Source organism: Acanthochromis polyacanthus, chromosome 8, assembly GCF_021347895.1.
Source record: "Acanthochromis polyacanthus isolate Apoly-LR-REF ecotype Palm Island chromosome 8, KAUST_Apoly_ChrSc, whole genome shotgun sequence".
Lineage (NCBI taxonomy): Eukaryota > Metazoa > Chordata > Actinopteri > Pomacentridae > Acanthochromis > Acanthochromis polyacanthus.
Genome location: NC_067120.1, coordinates 10,041,186 through 10,063,754, shown reverse-complemented (window position 1 = coordinate 10,063,754; position 22,569 = coordinate 10,041,186). Strand labels below are relative to the sequence as shown.

At 41.7% G+C, this 22,569-nt stretch overlaps 1 protein-coding gene and 2 long non-coding RNA genes across 5 annotated transcripts; 2 read left to right on the top strand and 1 right to left on the bottom strand.

Moving 5' to 3' along the window:
* Positions 1 to 229: 229 nt before the first annotated feature.
* LOC110949346 (uncharacterized) lies at positions 230 to 5,014 on the bottom strand. The gene is made up of 3 exons (XR_002595580.2): positions 4,746 to 5,014; positions 4,577 to 4,658; positions 230 to 850 (listed from the first exon to the last, which is right to left on the bottom strand). It is a non-coding gene; the product is annotated as an uncharacterized LOC110949346 (long non-coding RNA).
* On the top strand, positions 3,849 to 14,130 carry nr2f2 (nuclear receptor subfamily 2, group F, member 2). Of its 3 annotated transcripts, none has more exons than XM_022191329.2 (3): positions 3,849 to 4,237; positions 8,843 to 9,370; positions 11,411 to 14,130. In XM_022191329.2, the coding sequence occupies exons 1-3, from the start codon at positions 4,198 to 4,200 to the stop codon at positions 11,683 to 11,685; spliced, it is 843 nt and encodes a 280-aa protein (XP_022047021.1). In that variant the 5' UTR covers positions 3,849 to 4,197; the 3' UTR covers positions 11,686 to 14,130. The 3 variants fall into 3 exon arrangements, with proteins under 3 accessions (XP_022047021.1, XP_022047018.1, XP_022047019.1); XM_022191326.2 differs by lacking the exon at positions 3,849 to 4,237 and adding an exon at positions 6,723 to 7,863 and having other exon boundaries at positions 8,825 to 9,370; XM_022191327.2 differs by lacking the exon at positions 3,849 to 4,237 and adding an exon at positions 6,726 to 7,863.
* Positions 14,131 to 14,192: 62 nt separating this feature from the next.
* On the top strand, positions 14,193 to 22,452 carry LOC110949343 (uncharacterized). The gene is made up of 2 exons (XR_007943788.1): positions 14,193 to 20,164; positions 21,120 to 22,452. It is a non-coding gene; the product is annotated as an uncharacterized LOC110949343 (long non-coding RNA).
* Positions 22,453 to 22,569: the final 117 nt, after the last annotated feature.

Here is a 22,569-nt window from a genome sequence, read left to right as displayed (position 1 = left end):
TCAGGAAAAGCCAGACATTGACCAAGAACATCATTTGAAAATAGCGAGCCGCACTCTTGTTGCTTCCAACCTTTCATTCTACGTTTTAACAGCATGTTGTCTTACATAGTCGAAACAGTAATTCCAGTGAAACCCTTCATTTACATTTTACAGTAAACTATCAGACTTGATTGTTAAAGTGGAATGTACATTAGTTATTTTGTGGAGAGAAAACCAGTCAAAACACAGCTCATAGATTAAAACTTTATTTGTCATAGGTGTGGCACTCTGCAAATTAAAATCACACATATGGGCTACTTCATCAGCTACTTAAGTAACAATGCAAACACTAATACTTGAGCAGTCATGTCATAGTTGTACGCACCACATTAGCACCTAAACATCCCAAATCTTCAAAAAGTATTAAATACAGCTATTATTCTATTAGAAGTTTACCAGCATGCATTAACAAGTCCTCTCTGAGTGCTATAAACATAATTATTCAGTAGAAATGAACACATAAAAATAACTGAACCTGGTGACACAATGCTGTTGAAACAATAGCAGTTTGATATAAGTAGCTGAATGCCACTATAAGAAATATGGCTTCCATTAGAACAAATACATGATTCAATGTTTAGTTTAAGAAAATAAACCGTCTGAATAGCTGTAATGCGAAGCTGAAGCAAGCCTCTACTACATCCGTTTGTGTAGTTTTTACATATCCCCCACTGCTACCACATTACACCTTGAGTTACAGTAACTCAATACACTGTCTGCTGCCTTTGGGGCCACATGTGAGCCATGTCTGGCTCAGGACTGAATGCTGCCACGGCTTTCTCTCTTGTGTCTTCTCCCAAACTTTTTCACTCTGAGCACATGAAAAAAAAAAGAGAGTGTGAAGCGAGTGGACTGCCCACTCTTCCCCTTTTTAAAGAGAAAAGAGAGGGCTCAAAGAGACACATATCACAAGTGGCTGGTACAACTGCAGTGTTGTGCTGATGGTCGCTGTGCAGCTCCACTGGGACAGATGGGATTTAAGCTGCTTTGCCGAAGGGCACTTCAGCAGTAGTTTTCTAGGGGTTAGAGAGCACTTATCACACAATTCCCCCCACCCAGACTTTCCCAGCGAGTCCTTAGAGTTAAACCGTTGACCCCTCTGGTCATTGCTGCTACAATGCTGCTGCCTGAAGTAATCATCATGTACGCTCCATCTATGCAGTCTTTAGCAGCCAAAACAACACAGCGTTTACACCACTCATCTTTCTCTCTGCAGTTTTTGATCACTTTAAACCTAACAGCAATGATTCAAACAATAAGCATTTACAAATACATTAAGAGTGCGCTGGCAGTCAGCCTAAAGAGTGATCATTGAGACAAATTGATCCCTATCTGTTTAAATTGGCACTATAATCTGTCATTGGCAAATTGAACACAGTGAGCTATCTGGGATCTATTGCCTTTTTAGATAGCGGCCCTTGGGGCACGCAGACACAGAGAAAGTGATCTACACCGCTGAATGAACTGTAGGAAACGGGCTCAACTAAAACATGCATGTATGTCTACTTATGGGAAAAAAAATAATAATTTCTACGCCTTTTCCTTCACAGCCTACATACCGTCAAATCCCTTCCACACGCACCACATTTACCATAAGGGGGTGTTAATTAAGATAATGGAATTCAATTTTTTGTAATGACATTATTAGGAGGCCAAAATGACAGAAACATAATTTAAAGGACAGGTCATACGTTTGTCATTAAGGTGTGTAAAAACCACGCTTCAGAGCAAACAACTCAACCATTAAGAAAGAATTCAAAAGAAACTGCAAGCTGGAAGAGTAAGAACTAATTATCAGGATGAAACGTGTAAAATGAAATAAAAACTCTTTCTCTGCCCACACAGTTGACAATTCTTGTTTTTAACATCCTGAAATTGTAAACATTAAAATATCCTTACATTAGAATATTTTGCTTATCTTAAGCTTTCCTCCTATTTCTTCCTTTGATTAGGAGTCGCTTCTGGAAACTTTAATTATGTTTTGTCAGCAAATATTCTTTACCTAAATGGAGCCAAATGTACAAGCAGACATTTGACTAATTGGTCTAGTTTTTTTTTCTTCATCTTTGCATAGAAGCAACATCACAACATCACAACGAGGCACTGCTGTAAAGAGACGAGATAACGCCTTTACTGCACAGTTAAATTGTACTGGCTGGTATTATGCAATGCAACAGATAAAAATGCCATGACATATGGGGCACAGACACCATCAATCAAATGATCTTTATCAAGCAGGAAAAACAATTTGTAGGTGTTTAAAAAGTTTTTGAACACTGACAGTGAGCTGAAGGTGTTTCATTTTTACCTGTTGCCAATTAACAAGAAAATAATCTCTCCTATTATGCAGATTTAAATCCTGTTTCTTTTACTGATTTAAATTGTGTGAATTGTTAAAAGTGACTGAGGGTGTTTTTTAAAAGTGAGACAGTTTAGTTTCTGTCTTGATTCCACAGTCATCTAATTCAATCAGACTCTTGAAGTTGATTAGCCTGGTTAACCTTTGCTCCTGCGCGGGTCTGGAAGGGTTAATCAGGCCGGGAACTTGGGGACCTTCGGGTCAGTATCCCTCTATCTGCGTGAAGGACTTGGTGAAGGCACAGATAAGATTAAAGTCAACTTTTTTTTCCTCCTTTAATTTTGACTTTAACACAAGCGTGAGAGGACTCTTCACCCGTCAGCAGCACAATCCTCTTTTTTTTAGAGTGCGTTTTAAAAGCCAGATTTATAGGATTGAAATATTTAGCCGAATTCTTTTGTTTAGTTTGAGTCCTGTAATCGGTTGACTTTGCGCTGAATAATTACCGCACGTGTGGCTTTAACCTGCCACAGGAGTGAAAGCTGCTTCCCCTCCTCCTTCTTTACGCGCGTAAATCTCAACTATTATCTATCTCACTATCGATTAATTTAACTGCAATCATCCCAATCAGCACATCTCCACTCCTGCGTTCCGGGAGTGTGTGCTTTGTTTTACTAACAATAATAAAGTGATTTAGTCCCCTCTCCCAGCCGGAGCATGGGAAATCGTTAAAGATCCAGCTATTTGTGTGTGATCAGTAAATATTTAGTGCAGGCGACATCCTCTGTCTCTTCTTAATCGATACTGATCCCGTTGGGCAGCGCTATTGTTGTGTGTATGGAGGCTTGCTGAGCATATAGTGCTTTTATCCTCCTGCTTGAAGGGAGAACGGGCACAAATCACACAGAGCAAACTTTTAAACGCATAGAATAATAATGATGGTAATAATAAAAATAAGCAGAAGAGTTTTTGGAGGGGGGGGGGGTTAATAGCTGATCAATTGTGTTGGTTTGGAAACGTTTGTGCGTAAAAATGGTGCGTAAATTTCTACCCAATATAGATTTACACGAGGTTAATTGGCCTATTGTTTCACATATATAGTGGCGTTCTTACTTTCTGGATTACGTGTAATTGCAAGAGGTGTAACTGCAAAAAATAATAAATAAAATGTGTTACTTAATAGCTTCATATTTTATTAAAAATATTACAAAATATAATAATAATAATAATAATAATAATAATAATAATAATAATAATGTAGGAGCCTCCAGTTGGGCATAGATTACTAAATATTTATTTTGCCAATTAATTTTCATTTTTAATTCCAGCCCGGCTCATATTACGTCTTCGCTCCCTGCCTCCATATATAATTTCGAATATGCAGAGACTCATAATACTTGCTCGCCACACTTAAAGACAGGTGTCTGTTCTGACTTCACCCCCTCCCTCTCTCCTCAATAGCCCACACAAAGCAGCGGCGTGCAAGCGCGCTTTGGCCATATTACTGTAGGAGAGAAAAAGGCGCACAGGATCTCTGCTTGCTGTAAAGCTCCACTTATCATTTCCAGAGGCAGTCAAATTGATATTCTGCTCGGACGACACGTCAACTTATATCTTCAGTTCCTCGCTCCTCATCATCATCATCAGCAACAACAACCAACACATGACGTGAATCAGTTGTTTGTTTCGGCTCTCCAAAGTTTTTGCATGATCAGACATTGCAATTTTCCAATAAACAGCGTGCGTCTTTTTTTTGTGTTTGATCCCGTCCCGTTGGAGAGAGAGAGAGGGGAAGCTTTGCCCGTTTCCAATCTGAGCACAAAAAGAGAAGACTAAATATATTCTGAATAAGAGAGAAGATGCATCCCGCTACGGACGAATCAGCAACATATGCATTTGGTAGGTTTGTTACTATAAGAATACAGCCTCCTGCCTCACTATCACTATCAAATAACTTCATGAGTGGGTGTTTGCAAAGTATTTTGGCTTTGTTGTGGTCATCCTATAAATTAACACTTAATAATAAGCGAAAATGACTTGCCAGAGTGCTCCGTGTTCAATGCGCTCTGTGGAAATCTCGTATATGTTGTGGTCTGTGTGCAGCAGGACGCGTCTTTTTATTTGCACAGATAAAGGCTGTCCGCTTAATTTAACACAATGATTTAATTCAGAGCAGAGGAATAAAGCGTTGCTACTTTAGTGCTTTATCACAATAAAGAATGCAAAAGCTATACTTACCATTTTGAAGCAAAAACTGGCTCCTCGATAAGTCGATACCTTGCGGGGTGTTTTATTTACAGACTCTCCATGTTCGCGGGATCTGTAAATAAAACCGACAAAATAGTAATGCAGACAAAATATAATCGGCTAATTTGTTTTAGAATAAACACACAATTGGTCTAAATACCACCGCTGGGACTGCCCGAAGTGGCAAAAAAGTAAATCCAACTTTGGCAACTCTCGAAGCTTTGCCGTCCAAGTCATGTAAAACAGAATTTAAACAAACAGTCATCAGTTTAAAATGGTGCTCGTTAGTTTGGTCGATGCGAGCGACGAGACTGAAGCAGTTTCCGTGTCTGGCTCATGGCTCCTCTAAATTGAATCTTATTCTGAAGCAGGGAAAAATCATACGCTAGGGGGCACCAATATACTGTAATACATCCTGGGACAATGCATGCTGCTGCTTGTGTTTCTGCTGCTGGCTGATCTCTGCAGGCTCTGACCAGGCTGGAGCTTCATCTGTGTGGCTTCTGTCAAGTTTTACCTGCAGTTCAAGTTTTAAAATGCCCTTTGGCCATGGTGGAAGTAAAGCAGATTAAATTCAAGTCTACAAATTATGAACCCACTGGAGAAATAATTTAAAAAGCCCTATCTGACTCCTCTATTCCATGCTCGGCATCCTTCACTTTGCTTCACATCATCATAATCTGCAGATATTTATTTATTTGGTGACATCTGACCCATCTCAATTACCCCAAACTGCTTTTTTTTATCCAGTGCTGTTTATCAAGCTCTACTTTCATCCCAGCCTTAATGTGAAGGGCATGGCCTTTTGACCTCCAGTGTCATTTTGAAAATGTAGTTCCTATTTAAAGCTAGAGTCATTTCACGTTTTTGACCACAGAGGCTGCAGACAAAGCTCTGACTTTTGAGACCCAGATCTGGCCTTGCTGACCCTGTGGATTAGGGACATTTGCTGCCAGTGGGATTTTCAAGCTTCAGCGGGCGCACAGATGATTTCAGTAGCCTGCCACAACAGTTTTTTTTATTCATTTTTTGTGGATTGTGATGAATAGCACTTGGTGTGATTAGAAGCACTAATAGGGATAACCTATCAACTGGTGAGAATAATTGCACAGAGGGGATATTAAAAAAAAGAAGAAATCCAGTCAACAGGCATCATTATTATTATCATTATTATTATTGTCTTGTTCACCTGGCGGGGGAATCCTTACAATGTCTGGCTTTGCTGTGCATATGTATAGACAAATGGCAGTGTTAACATACTGGTATATTTACAGTGATGTTGATTTAAAGCATCATGCAGGCAAGGAGAATTATTTTCCTCCCTTTTTCTATGTGTGTGTGTGTTTTTTAATTTCTTTCGCATGTGTCGACTGTCTTTATATCCACATACCTAAAAGGATCAAGACTGTAATGAACACAGATCATGCCCAGAAGGTGCATGTGTGTCTCAGGGACAAAATCTCCTTCAGCTTGTTCTTCGAGCCAGTGGATATACTACTTTAGCGCAATATGAGGCAAAAGGAATTTAATTATTTATTTTTTATTTTCCCCTTTATTCTTCTTCTTCTTCTCTCCGTGAAATTGCTGAAGCTTTACCGGGGCTGCATGTGAGTGAATATAGCTTATGGGTTGATTTGAGTGAGTAGGAATGATTCCTCTCCTCTTTTTTTTTTTTTAGAATAAACCAAACGCGTCTCTTTTTAGGACCAAGCGGCCCTCTCGACCTCCATGCTGGCTCTGGCAAGGTACCAAGTAGCACAAGTGCCGACTAGCCAATGGGGTTCAGGGGGAGGTCCCTGAGCTCTGACCAGTCAAAGACACTCTCTTTCCTTATATGGCAGCTCATCTCCATGGTAACGTGTGCTAAGTTGCAGCAGTCGTGTCAAAGTTCACTATATAGAGAGCTCAGTGAGCTGATCAGAGAGAAAGCATTCTGCCAGCCCGGCTCCTACCAATCGCAAATCACTTCCTAACCTCCGCCTTTTTAACATATTTGATCACTTTGATTCCCTACTCCTTTTTCCTATTATTTTCCAGCGCACGGAGGAGGTTTGCAGGTTGTGATCTTTGTTTTTTTTTTAGTTGTTTTGTTTTTTTTTGCTGCTTTCGCTTCTTTCCTTTTTTTCTTCTACTTCTTTTTTTTTTTTTTTTTTTGCTTTTCCAAAAAGGAGGGAGAGAGTTTGTCTTCATATTCCAAGCTCTGAAAACACTCGGCTGTGCGCTTTTGCTGGCGCTATACCTCACAAGGAGAAAAAGGAAGAAGACGCGATTTTTTTTCTTCCTCCCTTTCTCCTGTGCGTGCGTTTGAGTGTGTGTGTAAACCCCAGTTGGTGATTTTCTCCAAGACTTGTGCTGGAACTTGATAGTAGCTGCTACAGTGTGCTCACCGATTGTTTTGTGCTGCTGCTGCTGCGGGCACGGTCTCACCAACCTGCTCCATCCCTCCACTGAACACTCCATGCTACCTCGGCTGGTGATTTTTGAGTCTTTAGCCCACCTTTTCCCATTGATGGGTGTGCTGGATGGCTGACTGTAAGCGCCCCTGGACTTGGCCTTTAAGCGCAAGGCAGCGACTCAGCTCGCCACCGCATCAGTTTTGAAAACCGTCTCTCCAACAGCAATAAAGCGACAGTTTTTTCTTCTTCTTCTCCGGGAGACTCCAAGAGTGGATTCAACGTAGGCTAGATTTGACATTTTTCCTCCTCCCGTGTGTGCGCGCGTGTGTGCGTGTGTGTCCGGCTGTTAATCACAGTTTCCACCGAGACAATTTTCTCCACCGCGACAGCAAAACGGCAGACAAAAAGTTTCTTTACGTTGACTGATAGATATGGCAATGGTAGTGTGGAGAGGCTCCCAGGACGATGTGGCTGACACCCAAGGCACCCTTTCCTCGCAGACCCAAGGAGGACTATCTCTTCCCACCCCTCAACCAGGCCAGTTGAATCTGACAGCCTCTCAGGTCGCCCCTCCGACCCCTCAGACTCCGGTCCAAGGACCCCCGAACAACACACAGTCCACGCCGACGAACCAGACGACGCAGCAGGCGGAGAAGCAGCCGCAGCACATCGAGTGCGTGGTCTGTGGGGATAAATCGAGTGGCAAACACTATGGCCAGTTTACTTGCGAGGGGTGCAAGAGCTTCTTCAAACGGAGCGTACGACGGAACCTCACTTACACATGCCGTGCCAACAGGAATTGTCCAATCGACCAACACCACCGCAATCAGTGTCAGTACTGCCGCCTCAAAAAATGCCTTAAAGTCGGCATGAGACGGGAAGGTATTGGGACTTTTTGTTTTCCTATTCGTGTTGTGTGTTTTGTGCGTCTCTAGGCTCCTCCAACCTTCCCCCCAGACACGAGGAAAAAAGCACATTATGTCGCCCCCCTTGTGTAGCTTCTCTCCCGATTATTCCCTCCAAGGTTGTGCGGCTGGAGCTCGCCATGGAGCCGCTGTGGTCGAGACGGTCGGCTCGCTTGGATCTCTGCTTTGAGCTCCAGCGCATTTCCCCCTCTCTCTCCTCGCCCTGCTTCCCTTTTAGCACAAATAATAACCGATCGCCACGTTCAGGCTGCCAAATTTTATATTTAGATAAAGCTACATGGGCGTATTAGATACATGTGTGTCGGATAGATGATACAATATAGCCTCCTGCGCTATTATGGCGAGTGTCGAATTAAGAGAGAGCGTGTTTCTGGCTGCACCTCCAACATGTATCCCGCTTGTTCTTGTTGTCTGTGTCCAGAGCTGGACAAGCAGGGGCTCGGATTGTGCATCAGAAACCCCCCGATTAAACCTCGACAATTTCTCTGTTAAAATAGGGCCTGCATGTGTGGGTAAAACGAGATGAATTGCTAAGTAGGTTAAGGGTTAAACATGCAAGGTCTCCCTTGCCCTCTTTGTGTTCCTTCACAGCCAGCTCATGTTGCTGTTGCTGAATAACATCATTTTAAAGCTAGACATGTGCAGGGCTTGTGTTAAATGTGTCTCAAAGCGCATCTCTACATGATTTGTCACACTCCCAGCTTCGCTATTATCAACCCAGAATGTCTTTATTTTTTTAAAACTGCTCCAATATATGTGCATGTGTGTGTGTTTTGATCCTACACTGTAAACACGCGGTGTGGTATTTGTTATTATTTTAAGCTGCTTAATCTGTGTTTTTAAAATGCACTGTAATATTTAGCATGCTCACAGTGATTGTGTGATGATTTGTAGAATTCAGGCTTCAATATCTGTAGTTTCTCTTTTTACTGCAGCCGTGCAAAGGGGACGGGTGCCACCCACACAGCCACACCACGGTCAGTTCGCCTTGACAAATGGAGACCCACTCCACTGCCATTCCTACTTATCCGGATATATCTCTCTTCTGTTGAGAGCGGAGCCCTACCCGACGTCCCGGTATGGCAGTCAGTGCATGCAGCCCAACAACATAATGGGCATCGAGAACATTTGTGAACTAGCAGCCAGGATGCTCTTCAGTGCCGTGGAGTGGGCCAGGAATATTCCCTTCTTTCCAGACCTTCAGATCACCGACCAGGTGGCTCTGCTGAGGTTGACGTGGAGTGAGTTATTTGTGCTCAACGCCGCGCAGTGCTCCATGCCCCTGCATGTGGCTCCTCTCCTGGCGGCGGCTGGCCTTCACGCCTCCCCCATGTCTGCGGACAGAGTGGTGGCCTTTATGGACCACATTAGGATCTTCCAAGAACAAGTGGAAAAGCTGAAAGCTTTGCACGTTGACTCTGCTGAATATAGCTGCTTAAAGGCAATTGTGCTCTTCACCACAGGTAAGACAATAGACTGGCACACTCAAGTTCAGTGTGTGTGAATGTCACTAACCTGCACCCTGACATCAGCTAAATCAGCGCTGACCTAAATATATCTGCACTGGCTGGAGGCTATTGCACCTATTAACACAACATTCTACTTTAAATGTTCGCCTATATGTGCTGCCTTCATGGTCAGGGGCTGGTGGATAGGCCTGAGGCTACTAAATTATAAATAAAAAAAACATTTGATTAATCAAGTGATTTATCAGACACGGCTAGAACTGGAAATAGTGGCACGATCACATAAGAATTTATTTTTTATTTTTTGAAAATTAAATTGACAGCAAATAGAGATGACAGTGCAGCCTGAGTGAATCATTAGAAAATAAGCTCCAGTTAAATACAGCTCCACATTAATTGCCTTAAGCATCATAAAATCTCGCTCTTAGCACACTTTTGGAGAAGCAAATAGCCTGCAGATGAATTTCCACACTTGGACTTTTTTTCCAGCCATTTATCACCGTGTGTATACCCCACGTCTTGTTTGTAGGAAATGACAGATATAAATGATGTCAGGCTCCGAGGGGGAGGGGAATAGGGAAAAAAAAAAGGAAAGAAAGACAAGCCTAATGTCCCATTTGCACACAGTAAAAGCAAAGCGCATGTTTCAACGCTCTCTTGTCATTTAGTGGACAGACGTGTGCGTAGAAACGCGTATAGGAGCCCAATAGTCGCCCTGTAATTGCAAATATGCCACTATATGTATAGAAGAGTACTGTGGGATATTTGTGCAGTGACAGGAGGGGCGGCTTTAATTTTTATTTGCAGAAATATTCTCTCAGCCTCGTACAATTCAAGGCGTCTCTGGATTTGCTCCAGAACTGGGTCATGACCCGAACTTCCCAGATATTTGGTTACATTAGCCGCACCATTACAGGCGCAAATAATAATAAAAGAAACACACGTATGGAAGATATTTACAAGGTTTCACCGATGACTGAGTCTTTGAAATGATACCTGCAAAAGCACCAGCTTCTGGATTACATTTAGCCCCAGCAGCTTGCTATTGTTCTGGCTCTTTTATTTATAAGAGAGAGGAGAAGGAAAACAGAAAAATCACATTTCAGGTCATTGAATTTTATTAATAAGGCTTATTGGCTTAATTTGTCTCCTCCATACCTGAGTCCCGGAGGCTTGAACATGAGCTGCTGTGTTGTTGGGAGCTTTGACTGACACGCCTTTGCTACTTTGGTGGTTTTGGTTGTTGTCATGCGTAAACTTTACAAACTTAACCAATGCGCGTACAAGCGTTTTTGGCACATTATCAGCTGCCGCCCACATGCAGCAGCACAGATAGTGATTATGCGTCTCTGATGGTATAGTATGACGGCAGCTCCGTAGGCTATGGGCCCTTTTTTCCGAGCTAAATCTCTGCTCACTAAAGGTCAGCAGGTCTCCCATGCCTTTCCCTCTCTCTCCCTCCCTCCCTCCCCCCTTCCTCCCTTCTCCTCCTCGCTCTGCCTCTGACTGGCCCATCAGAAACGCAGTCTTCAGCTATGAATATGCTTAATTATTGAGTTTGCTTTTAAATGCACTTTAACGGGAAGAAATAGTTAGAATGGCGGAGCTGAGGCAGTGGAATGAGGCGATGCTGCCATTTTCACTCGCAATTTATTTTTTAAAAAATGCATTCATAATTTTAAAAGACAAACATAATATGATAGTTGAATTATTCCGAGTTGCCATCGTTGTGTTGCTTTTATTTTTAACTCGCTGTGGCAGTATTATTGCACTGATTGCAAGTTGTTCAATTATTCCTACACGCTAGCAAACCGCAAAATTTACACAAACAAACCTCCACTTCTTTACATTTAGAATAATTTCCTCAAAATGTTGCAATTGTTTTTCTATTCTTTTTTCCCCAACAATGACAGGCCATCAATTCTCGCTGTAATACATCAGCACAGTGGGGGGAAAAAAGGGGGCTCCTAGTGAGAGAAACACATTAGGTTACACTTTATTAATGTTTATTTGCTTTCCCCCCCTCCTCCTCCTCAGATGCTTGTGGCCTCTCAGATGTGGCCCATGTGGAAAGTTTGCAGGAGAAGTCCCAGTGCGCCCTGGAGGAATATGTCCGGAGCCAGTATCCCAACCAGCCCACACGGTTTGGGAAGTTGTTACTCCGCTTGCCTTCCCTCCGCACAGTCTCTTCCTCGGTCATAGAACAATTATTTTTCGTCCGATTGGTAGGTAAAACCCCAATTGAAACTCTCATCAGGGATATGTTGCTTTCGGGGAGCAGTTTTAACTGGCCTTACATGTCAATTCAGTAAACCAAGAAGGAGACGAACAAACAAAAGGTGGGGTTGGATGGTTGGTTGGATGGATGGTTGGTTGGTGGTGGAGGGAGGTGTGTGGGGGGGGGGGGGGGGGCTGCGAGACTACAATGATTATAGCTGCTTTTGTGGAAGGAATAAAAAACCAACCGGCTGTTACACGGGGCTGGCTTTCATGAAGAAAGACATTGACGTAAATGACTGTGAATTCCCCCCCTTCTACTCTCCCCCAAAAAAGAGAAAAAATTGAGACATCCACTGAACTTTCAAAATGGCAGATACAAGCTCCCAGTGTTCACGCAGAACAACCTGCTTCGATCCATTTTTTTGTTTGTTTTTGTAATGAAAGAAGAAAAATGAGGAAAAAAAAGGAAAAGGGATTTTTTTTGTTGATCCTTATGAGGAAATTTTAAGTATTAAGTGCATTTAAAAATGAAAATTTGGGTAAAAAAAAAAGAAGAAGAAAAAAACTGGAGAAAGGGGGAAAAATACGAAACGTGAATTTTTTTCTTTTTCTCAAATGACTTTGTCCTGTGTCCATGTATAGCTGTGTTTTGTACTTTCTTTGTTCCTCCTTTCTGGTTCCAAACCGGCCTATGTGATTTCTGTAGTACAGGTGGTGTTATTTTCTAACACGATGATTTATTTTGAAAAAAAAAAGGTGAAATAATGTTTAAAAAAAAGACAAAAAAAAGTTCTAAAAAGAATTAAAACCACAGCAATAGGAGTTATAGGCTTATGATCTAGGCTTAATGCTGCAAGCGCACTTATATTCTTAGGATGACCAATAACATCTGGGGAAAAAGGGAGCTATTTGGAGTTCATGTTCAACTTTATGACCCAGCGGAGCATTCTTTATTATTATTATTTTTTAACACTATGAAGCTATAGGATTTGTTTTCCACTACTGTTTCTGACACAAGCTCTCTTAAAATTTCAATTAATTTGTTTTGACGCTCGCAGATTTGAAACGATTTGGCGAATCATCCCCCCCACCCCCAATTTCACTCACCTCTGAATATTTGGCACCAGTTCCCCCAATTGGATATTAAATCTACAAGTTGCCTATAGAGCTGCTCTTATAAAGATATTAGAGGCTAATATGTGCAGTGGCTCAGACTGCACTGAAAAGTATAACTGGCTCGTTTAAAAAAAAAAAAAGTTGGAGAGGTCAAGGGGTCATAAAAGTTTGAAGCCTAGCCAGAGTAGTGTTTAATAGCAGTATTATTAAAGCGTCCCTGAAATGTCACCCTTTATTCACTTCAAGCATTAAGTGCCTGACAAGCATGATGTGATTTCTTATCCAAACGTTGTTAAAGTAGGCCTACAACATTTTTTGGGGGGAACACAAATTAGAAAAACTTCAGTCTCTCTCTTTTTTTGTTTTGGAAAAACACTGATTAGAGGCAGTATTCTTGTAAATATAGGTCAATTCATTTCAACGAGTTTTTCCTTTATACAAAGTATATGTGATTAAGAAAAAAAAATCTGTGGTTGCCATTTTTTTTCTCTCTCTCTCTCGGTAATACAACGTCTTCAAAATTGAGTGGCAGACTTAGCTAGTAGCACTGAAAGTTCTGTTTTTAATGTATATACATATTACTACAAAAAATGTTTTCTTTTTCATGTATATTTAGACTGTGAATGCATGGCCACAGGTCGCTAACCTATTTTACCTTTGATATATAAATGTAAATGTTTTCTCTCTCTCTCTCTATCTCTCTTTCCTTTTTTTTTTTGGTTTTTTGACTGTATAGATATAATCTGTGCATTCAGTACACTAGCCCTTGTATTTAAAGAAACAGAAAAGAAAAAAAGACAAAGAAACGACGTTCATTATTAGGCTACAGACTTAAACAGGGTGAGCAGGTTTGGAGAAGGAGCTGATATTTTAACTTTAGTGTTATTTGCTCCTCTTTTTTTTTTCTTTTTTTGGTCTTTGACAGGTGCCGTGGTGCGCGTGTGTGTGTGTGTCTGTGTGTGTGTGCGCGCGCGTGTGTGCGAGAGCGTGTGTGTGTATTTGGAAGCTAGCAATTTTGTCCTTGTTTTGAGGCTTTTCTTCAACACACACACAAAAAAGAACACCATGTTGTGGTTGAATTAAAAGGGATCACTGATTGAACACTGATCTTTGGCTGTTCGTGGCCACATATGGACCAGAGAATGATACATGATTGTAATTATGAACAGTTTAAACTGACCCACGTTTTTATATAAATATATAAAAATATATGACTGCAGGGTATTGATAACGTATAGATACTTTTTTTATGATTATTATTATTATTATTATTATTAATTGCAAGTGATATATGTGAGTGTGTGTGAAAGTTTATAGTTGAACACAATTCTTGTTTGTTTGTGTTAGCTTATTGTAAACAAGCATTCTGCTGTAAATTTGTTCTTGGTATTAAATTATAATTTATGAATTTGAAAACACAACTTTTTCCATGTTTTTTTTCTCCTTATTTTATTGGGGGTGGGGTGGGGGGTGGGTTTTTTTTTTTTGAAAGAAACTCTTCCGTGTGCCTTTTTTTGTTGTTGCGTGTGTGTGTGTGTGGTCGGTTGGTGGGACTGGAGTCAATTTGCTGTAGCAGGATGTTGCCCTTTTGCCCCATGAAAGTGATTAATGAATTAGAAAATAATTAATCAATCAGGCAACAGGAGCCGCTCGACGCCTCCACTTCTCGCCACAAGGTTATGATGTTTCCTATTTCACTAAAAAGAAAAAAAAGCCAGAAAGAAAACACCGATGTGTGATTTCCTGCACTGCGTAATAATGGATTCGAGGTTTTTGCTTGTCTGTTAAACTTCAGAAATAGGATCCTTCTTGTAATAAGGCGCAGTGGCTCAACAGATAATAACATTTCATAACAGGAGAGCCCCCCCTCTCCTCTCCCTCACACGGGACAAAGACCACAGTGCAGGATAAAATAAAAATAAAAAAAAAACTCAGCTTCCCCACCGCTTTATTTGCGGAATAAAGTTTCACCTTTGGACGCTCGCATTAATATTAATGGACGGAATTTATATCCATCATGAATGGTGGCATCAGAATATAACGTACTGAAAGGGAAAATGTTTGAAATCATCTCATGAAAACTGCTCTATTGCTGGTTGTTCTCGTGCTATTTTTTTCTCATTTCCAACTGCAGCCTCATCAGCACTTATAATGGAACTTGTTGAGCGCCAAACACTTTAATGCATTTCTGATTTTTACATCTATATGAGGAGTGGATGTGGTGCTTTCCAATGCCAGATATTTCCACGCGTGCTATTGTGATGCTATAAACCTTTGGCCTATCAGTAATTATTAGCAGCATTGGCTTAGTTAGAGAGTTGGGCCTGAAGTAGGGCTAGAATTAGCTCTGTTGTATAGAGGCTTAATCAGGATCGGTGTGGAAGCCAACTTTACCACAGTTTCTGCTGCTGCTGCTGCTGCTGCTGCTGCTGCTGTGCGTGAGCGAGTGTTTGTGCTTCTGATGCTGCTGATAAATGATGAAAATGATGATTATGATGTGGTGCTGATGGTCATTTTATCAGTGGCTTCTTGCTGGAAGCGCTATTTATCCGCTTTCCTCCTGCGTGTCTAAAACCAAACTGTCCCTGAGGTGCAGCCCAGACTCTTGATAATTAAAGGTGGACGCCATGGCCAGTTAATTGGAGCAAGTATTTACAAAAGTGCACCACACTCCACTGTATAATAAAACATAATAGAAAACACACCAGTGAAGGGGACCCTCCAGCGTTCAGAGCTGGGTGTCCGTGGGTCACATCTCCGCTCTGACCGCTTCTGATTTTACTTGACAGAACGTGATTTATACGCTGGAGTCCATAATTTGTGCTTCTGTTCATTTATTAGGATTGTACCAAAAAGCTAACGAGGTGTAACTCGCTGCGACGTCACTTTTATTTACGTCTGCGTGACGTGAGAACTTTTTGACACTCGAGCTGCTGGGCTTTCTAACCTAATGGAGAGAGAAAAGAGAATCAAACGTGCAGGCTGCGGGAGATGCTGCGGGGCGCACAGAGCTGCTGGTTGGGGAGCTGGGAACTTCTTTAGGGGCTCGCAGGCTTTTTAGTCGGACTATTTGTTTAATAAGATAAGGAGATGGTTTGCAGCTCCCCCCTCTCCCCCTCTGTCTCCTTTACGCACGCACACACGCACAGTTAAGCGACAAATATGCACATTATTTGCACCTTGGCACTATCACTATGACAAATTAGCCCATCCAGCATGCGCTATATTGCATATATATAGGTTCAGGCACCGCAGCTCATTTACAACGTATCCTATAAGTCAAACGCTTAGCAAGGTAGGACACCTGCTCCTTCTGTTAACACGCAGCCTCTAAAGAAAATGCCTTCTTAGTATTATTATCAAAGCAAATTGGCCGTAAAGTGTTGCTAAAGCCGGAATCTTTCACGTTGGAATTTGTGCCCATTTTAAATCTATTATTTCTTTTATTTTCTGACCATTTCTCCACTTTATCTTTTCTCCATTAAAATAAATTGCCTTTCACTTCTACTTAGTGCACGAGGCTTCCCAGCATTCCGCCTATAAATGTAAGAAAATTGTGCCATCTACCCGCTGTCCCTGGAACTGTAGCTTCCCCAAGACCTCGGAGACCTCAGCTCACTTTTAACACAAATAGGGGAGAAAAAAAGAAACGACCAGAGGCTGCACACGCAGGCGCCTTCCTGCGCGTCCACGACAGCAGCTGCCGGCTGCTATTAGGCTGTAACTTTACAAGTAATGTGTGCTTTAAGCACCTGTCATCCACCCTGTATCCCACTGCGTCTGTCTGTGTCAATGGAGAAGGAAGGTAGAATACGGCCGCTGGTCACCTCTGCCTGGAGGAGATTCATGTGATCAGAAGGAGCAGGGATTTAGGAGAGCTAAAGTCATCTATCTGGGAGGTTTGTGTTAAAATAAAACAGCCTCACATCAGGGCAGAGCTCTGGATTTTTAAAAAAATGTAAATTGTTGCACATCAAAAGTGACCTATGGCTTTAATTTACAACGCTGTAAAAAAATTCTCATCACGTTGTTGACAGCATCAACGCCTTTGGTCCCCAGATATTTACAGAGTTTAAGCGGGTTAGTTGCAGAAAAAATATATTCTAGTTGCAACTCTCGACCTCCCGAGTTCACGTAGTGCGTAAAGACGTGCACACATATGAAAACCACTGATTATATTATCCACAAAAATAATATTCTAACACTGGGTTTGTCCTTTTTAGCCAGACCGTTGTGGAGTTTTCTTATAGTTAGTGGGAACACTGAGGGAAATTCAGGAAAAAAAAGGGCCAGTCACCTCCAACCTGACAAAGTTCATTTGGGAAAAAAAAGAGGTGGGGGGGGGGGGGGGGGAGCGAGCACTGCCAGACTTTCAAAAGGGGCGCAGCGCTTTGTGGCGATTAAACAGGGGAGGTAAAGACAATTGCAGCTGATGTAGACCAGGAGTGTGAAAATACCCCCATGTTGAATTTTCCCCCCCGTTTTGTGGAGGCTATTTGAGTTTTCTTTTAACCCAAGCGCGCTCACAGCGAGCCTATCTCAATGCCAGTGGAACAGCCAGCATTGCTCCTGGTACTTTGAGTATTTGCATGCCAAATAAATCAAATTGCGAGCCACTATTTGGCTACTGAGTAAGCATGACTGGCGCGTACAATCCCCTATATTAAAAAAAAAATGCATTTACGGCATGAAAGAGGGCGAAACTTTCATGGAGAAGCAGGCCAGTGGAGGGAAATCAAATCACGGTGTGCTCGGTGCTATAAAGCAGGAGTGTTTTTTAAAAGCATGCGGTGTGATTTGTCTTAATATCCACGATCACACACAGAGGGGAGGACCAAGACGAGCGGTGAGCCAGAGGGATGATTTGAAGAGACCGCAAACACTCTGCTGGACATTAGACAGCCCCCCCCTCAGCCTCCCAAAACCCAAACGCATTACTTCATCAGGGCTACTTCATAGGTATTGATCGATATAGGCCTACATCTTGTATCGATTTGTTACTTGGGGTACATAGATACTTTATTAAGATCCCCATTAGGCGCACCGCAGCGGTTGTCAGTCTTCCAGGGGTCTCACTATCACACTGCTCTGGAGTAGTTTGGCGCAGGAGCTTGAATGTGGCCACAACTCCGCTTTTACGCACAGGTTAACTTGGAGATCACGTGCAGCACCTCTTGTTTTGGAGGCCTCTCCGTTGTGCGCGTGCGTGTGTGTGTTTGTGTGTAGTTCTACGAGAGGGCTGATTAAGTCAACCTAATTGACAATGTCTTTTGTGCAGGTTTGTTAACTCAAGTCGTTCCTCCTTTTGCGCACTCATGGCTACCCGCTTGCGCACAACTCTCGCCACGTGATGATAAAAGATGATGATTCTCGCCTCCGTGGTAATGCTCCACGGATGATACTGGACATTGGATTATGCGGACATAAAATGCCGCATAAATTGCTCAAATAAGAGCTAAATGTTTAATCAATTGTGCATTAATTAGGCCTGACCAGTCTCGCTCGTGTCACTCCACGCACGGCTCTGTCTCACCCGCCGGTGATGGAGATGTTTTCTGTTTCCCCTCCCTGTAAATGCTCTTTCTAGAGAGCAGTGTGTTTCTCTCTGTGTGTGTGTACGTGGGTGGGCGGGTTGCGCGTATTTGCCGAAAACTTCAAACACGCACTTGGCAAAGCTCTCTCAAACTGTGAAATTAATTTGGCGTAATTCTGCTCGATGCTGGTGGTAGACTGAAGGTGCTTTAACAATAAAACTCACACCCTGCGCGTTGTCTCCCGTCCAGTCTTCATCCTCATCATCATGACTGTTATTACCATCATCATCACCATCATCACCAGCACAAACCATCAGCAACCTACACGTTCACAAATTCCACAGGTGAAAACAAAAAGGCGAATAAAAAACTGAATGTTGCCCCAAAAATGTAAATGAACAGGCTTCTGGTGCACCTCTAATGTAGGAACCCTTGATAAGTTACACAGGAAAACGTTCACTCCTTAGAGCTGTTTCCATCCAGAGCTCAGTCTGCTGGAGTTGTGTTTATTTTTCTCCATGTCTACACGTCGTTGTGCTCCTCGGTGCAGGCAGCCACACAGCAGCTTTTTATTTAAATGGCACTGATGTTTCTGTGGAACGAAGCTTATTGGGCATCTCGCTGCTACTGAACACCAGAAGACGTGGTGGAAATAAGGAAGAGGGAAAAAAAAAACACACAATATAAGAATAAACACAAAGGCCCGCGTACAGTGAAGCATCTCTTCTTACATTACTTTGTGTTTTTACGCATTATTTAGCTGCGTTTGTCTGACCTGGAGGCCTGGATAGCGGTGGAAGGGAGAGGTTTCCTTTCTATATCAGGTGTTGCCTGAAAAAAAAAATCTCAGAATTTTAAAGGTAAAACAAACACATGAATAAATACAGGAAAACTTTATTTCTGATTTTACTTTTAACCTCCATCCACTGACAGGCTGGATTTGATTTCTGATTTTTATCCTCCTTTATTGTGAAATCTATCTATTGTTGCAGCTGTGGTCTCAATATTAAATCTCTTTATATATTTTTTCTCTCTTATGTTTAAGCCACTAAAAAAGGACAAAATATCCTTAAGACAGTAATTGTGTGAAGCAGCTCTTCTGTCGCCATAAGGTTCGGACTCATTCTCCACCAATTCATGGGCTCCAGACCTTTTCATGTCAACAACACCCCGCGCAGATCCGCCTTACAGCAGCCCGGATCCCCGCTTGATAAGATTTTGTCACAGGGACCCACATCTGACATTTTCTGCGGCTTGATGGGATTTTTTTTCCCTTTTCTTTCTTTTTTTTTATACAAAACTGTCCATGTGCTGCAGACGAGCAGATAGCAGCGGGGAAGCAGAAATCCAGGATCAGCATCAACAAATGTACACATCCTGTAAATGTGCAACTCCAATCCAAACGTGACCCACGAGAGAAATCAAATTATTTCTCTGATTTTCTCAGGACCTCGGGTTTTTCTTTTTTTCTTTATCTCCCTCTGTGACCAGAGCAGCGTCCCGGGACCCTCAGTTTGGGAAAGCGGCCTATATGTTGGACTGTGATCATTTTTGCCGAATTAGATTACAGTGAAATGACAGCACTTCTGAAATAGCTGAGGACGCGCTCCACCCCCCTCAGTGACCCCCGCAGGTCCCGGGACTCGCTCCGGGACCCCCTGCACTAATGAACAGCGATAACACGGAGAGCCGCTGGCCGCCAAAAGACGGCAGCATGCGGGCTGTTGTCAGAGCTGGCGGTGCGCACAGAAACCGGTCAACCTTATGAGAGGACAAATCTTCACGGAGAGTCTCTGCAGAAAAGGAAGAGAGAGAAAAAAAGAGAAAGAAAAATCGTGGAGGAGTGTCCCGCTGCAGCAGCGAGATGGCGCTGTTCTGCACGTTTAACCTCCGCTCTGCTCCACTGAACCCACTGCCTCCTGTATGTTGCATGTCTGCGTGGGTATCTTTGCTTCTTTTTTTTTCCTGCAAAATGTTTCCATTAAAAGTCCTAAAATAATATATATGTATAGATTTAGAAACTGCCACAGCAGCGCGGAGCTCCAGTAAAGAGGAATTCCACTCATTTTTTTCCGTTACATTTTTCCTCAAATTGTGAGACATTTATTCAAGAAAATCACTTCTTTAATGTGTCATTTAATTAAAAATGAAGAATGTTTTAGCAGTGAAGATTAAATCACAGATTTGACACACAATAGTGAAGATAAAGTTCAGATTCTTTGTGTTTTGTGCAATAAGCTCTAAAATAATTCAAATATCTACAAGCTCCAGCCGTCTTTATTAGTGAGAATTCGATTTATTTTCATTTTTATTTCATTTTATTTTGTACAAAATGGGCTTTTCTTGCCACCACTTTTGTGATAAGAGTCTGATCTCTCACATGAGGCTGTTTCTCCTGAATCACATGTTTTTAAGGCCACAGATCACACGAAGTCGAACTTTTTGCTCCCGGATGTTCATGTTTTTACTCCTTAAAAAAATCTAACCTGTTCTACTGTCGCCGCTCTTTGACAGGCTGCTCTCAGCGCTGATTTATTCTGAAATGAATGTTTGTATTTCTGTGAGTAAATCCCGGTTGTGTTTTCGTGGTGATGCTGTTCAGTGTGTTGGAGGTGATAAAGAGCAGCGGCCTGAGAGACAAAAAGCAAAAGAACACGATGCTGTTGATAATTCAATCTTATAACGTCTCTCTTTTTTAATTACTAAAAATAAAATCAGGTCATTTTGACGTAATTTCCGCTTTTAATTCGCTTTTTTTTCGTGCAGCTTTAACTCCCTCTGCTTTTAAATGCATCAAGCGAACCGCATTATTTGTTTATTTATTTTAATTTCAACCTTTTTTATATATTTTTTATTTGTATTTATTTTGTTCACAGCAGCAACATTTCTTCTCAACCAAACCTTCGAAATCCGGAACTGGCTCATTAACGACAAACAGTAAATAAAAAAATCATGAACTTTTCTTCCAGTGTCGATATGGTTGATAAAAACAGGTGCAATATCAATTAATTAACAATATTAGTTGGAATTAATGTGCTACTGTGTTATTTGTGCACTTAATTTAATTTTACTTGCGTGTTTTATGTTACAAAAAATACTTTCAAAATAAAATCAGTCGCTTCAAGTAAAACTCGCTCATTTTCTTTCTGATTTTCTGTTGTGCGCAGGAGGTGAGTAATAAGAAGGACTGAACTGGAGCCATTTCATGATGTGGACTCAGTGATCAAGCTCCCTGAAGCCTTGGCCAGTCCTCTGAACTTTACAATTATATGTAAACAAGTTGTCAGTTTGGGAATAATCTTCTTTACTTTTTATTGGAATGAAAATTCAATCTCCCAGAGCTTAGATTAGGCAGACGAGTTTTTCTTCTTCTTCTCCTCTCTTTTCTCTCTTCTTCTTCTCCTTTTTTTTTGGTTCCTTGTCATTGGTGGGGCTGGACTTTGGTGGACAATAATGCGGCAATTGTTGATGGTTTGTGACCCATAAAATTTGAGGGTGGCTATTCTGGCTTTGGTATGTAATTATGCAAAACAGTTTGCATAAAGACTTGCCATCCGATCTAATGATAGAGCCTGCAGTCTCATTTCCAGAGAGGGAGGCACCAGCAAAACCCTGCACTCCGTGGAAAAGCAGCCACAATAAAAAAAAAAAACCCAAGACAAGTGCACATGAGAACACATGCCATTGTTCAGGTAATTTTGTTGTGATGTGGACATTTATAATCTAGCAAATTGGAGAGCCCATTTCAATGTAATTGCTGCTTATAGCGTGTATTTTTGGCCAGATTCATGTTATTGTATACAGTAAAACATTAAGATATAGCTCCCTGTTGTGTTCTTTGTGAAGCTGTAGGAATTTTCACTGTATTTTTTCTAAAATTTTGACTGTAAAATAAAGAAATAGACTGGAAAAAAAGAGAGGAAAGTATTCAGCTTTAGGCTCAGTGTGATATTTGAGAAGCCTCTTTCGTGTTTCTGTGGCAACATTTACTCCTTTTTATTGTTGCAAGAAAAAAAAAATAAAGATGTTAAAGATTCTTGGTGCAGCAAATGTGTGACAAGACAAGCAACGTAAATTAGTGCACTGCATGTATTTTGTGTCAGAATTTCAAGGATGTTTATTAAAAGACTGCAGCCCGTGTGCCTTTGAGGTGTGCACTATATGGGATGTTCTGTGTGTATGCACATAATAAACACTTGTGCTGCCTGACAGAGGTGTGAATCTGAGAGCTTTTCTACCAAATGAAGTGCCAGCAGAGAGAGAAATAAAGAGATCTGCAGCTGTCAGGGGTCAGTCAGGCAGAGATTGCTTCTAGAGATCTTTTGA

Bases quoted from the DNA above. Each gene is read 5' to 3' on its own strand.
- nr2f2 (XM_022191326.2), top strand. From the start codon at position 7,413: ATGGCAATGGTAGTGTGGAGAGGCTCCCAGGACGATGTGGCTGACACC. The intron at 7,864-8,824 runs GTATTGGGACTT...CAATATCTGTAG, and splicing joins AGTCGGCATGAGACGGGAAG to TTTCTCTTTTTACTGCAGCC. The intron at 9,371-11,410 runs GTAAGACAATAG...CCTCCTCCTCAG, and splicing joins AATTGTGCTCTTCACCACAG to ATGCTTGTGGCCTCTCAGAT.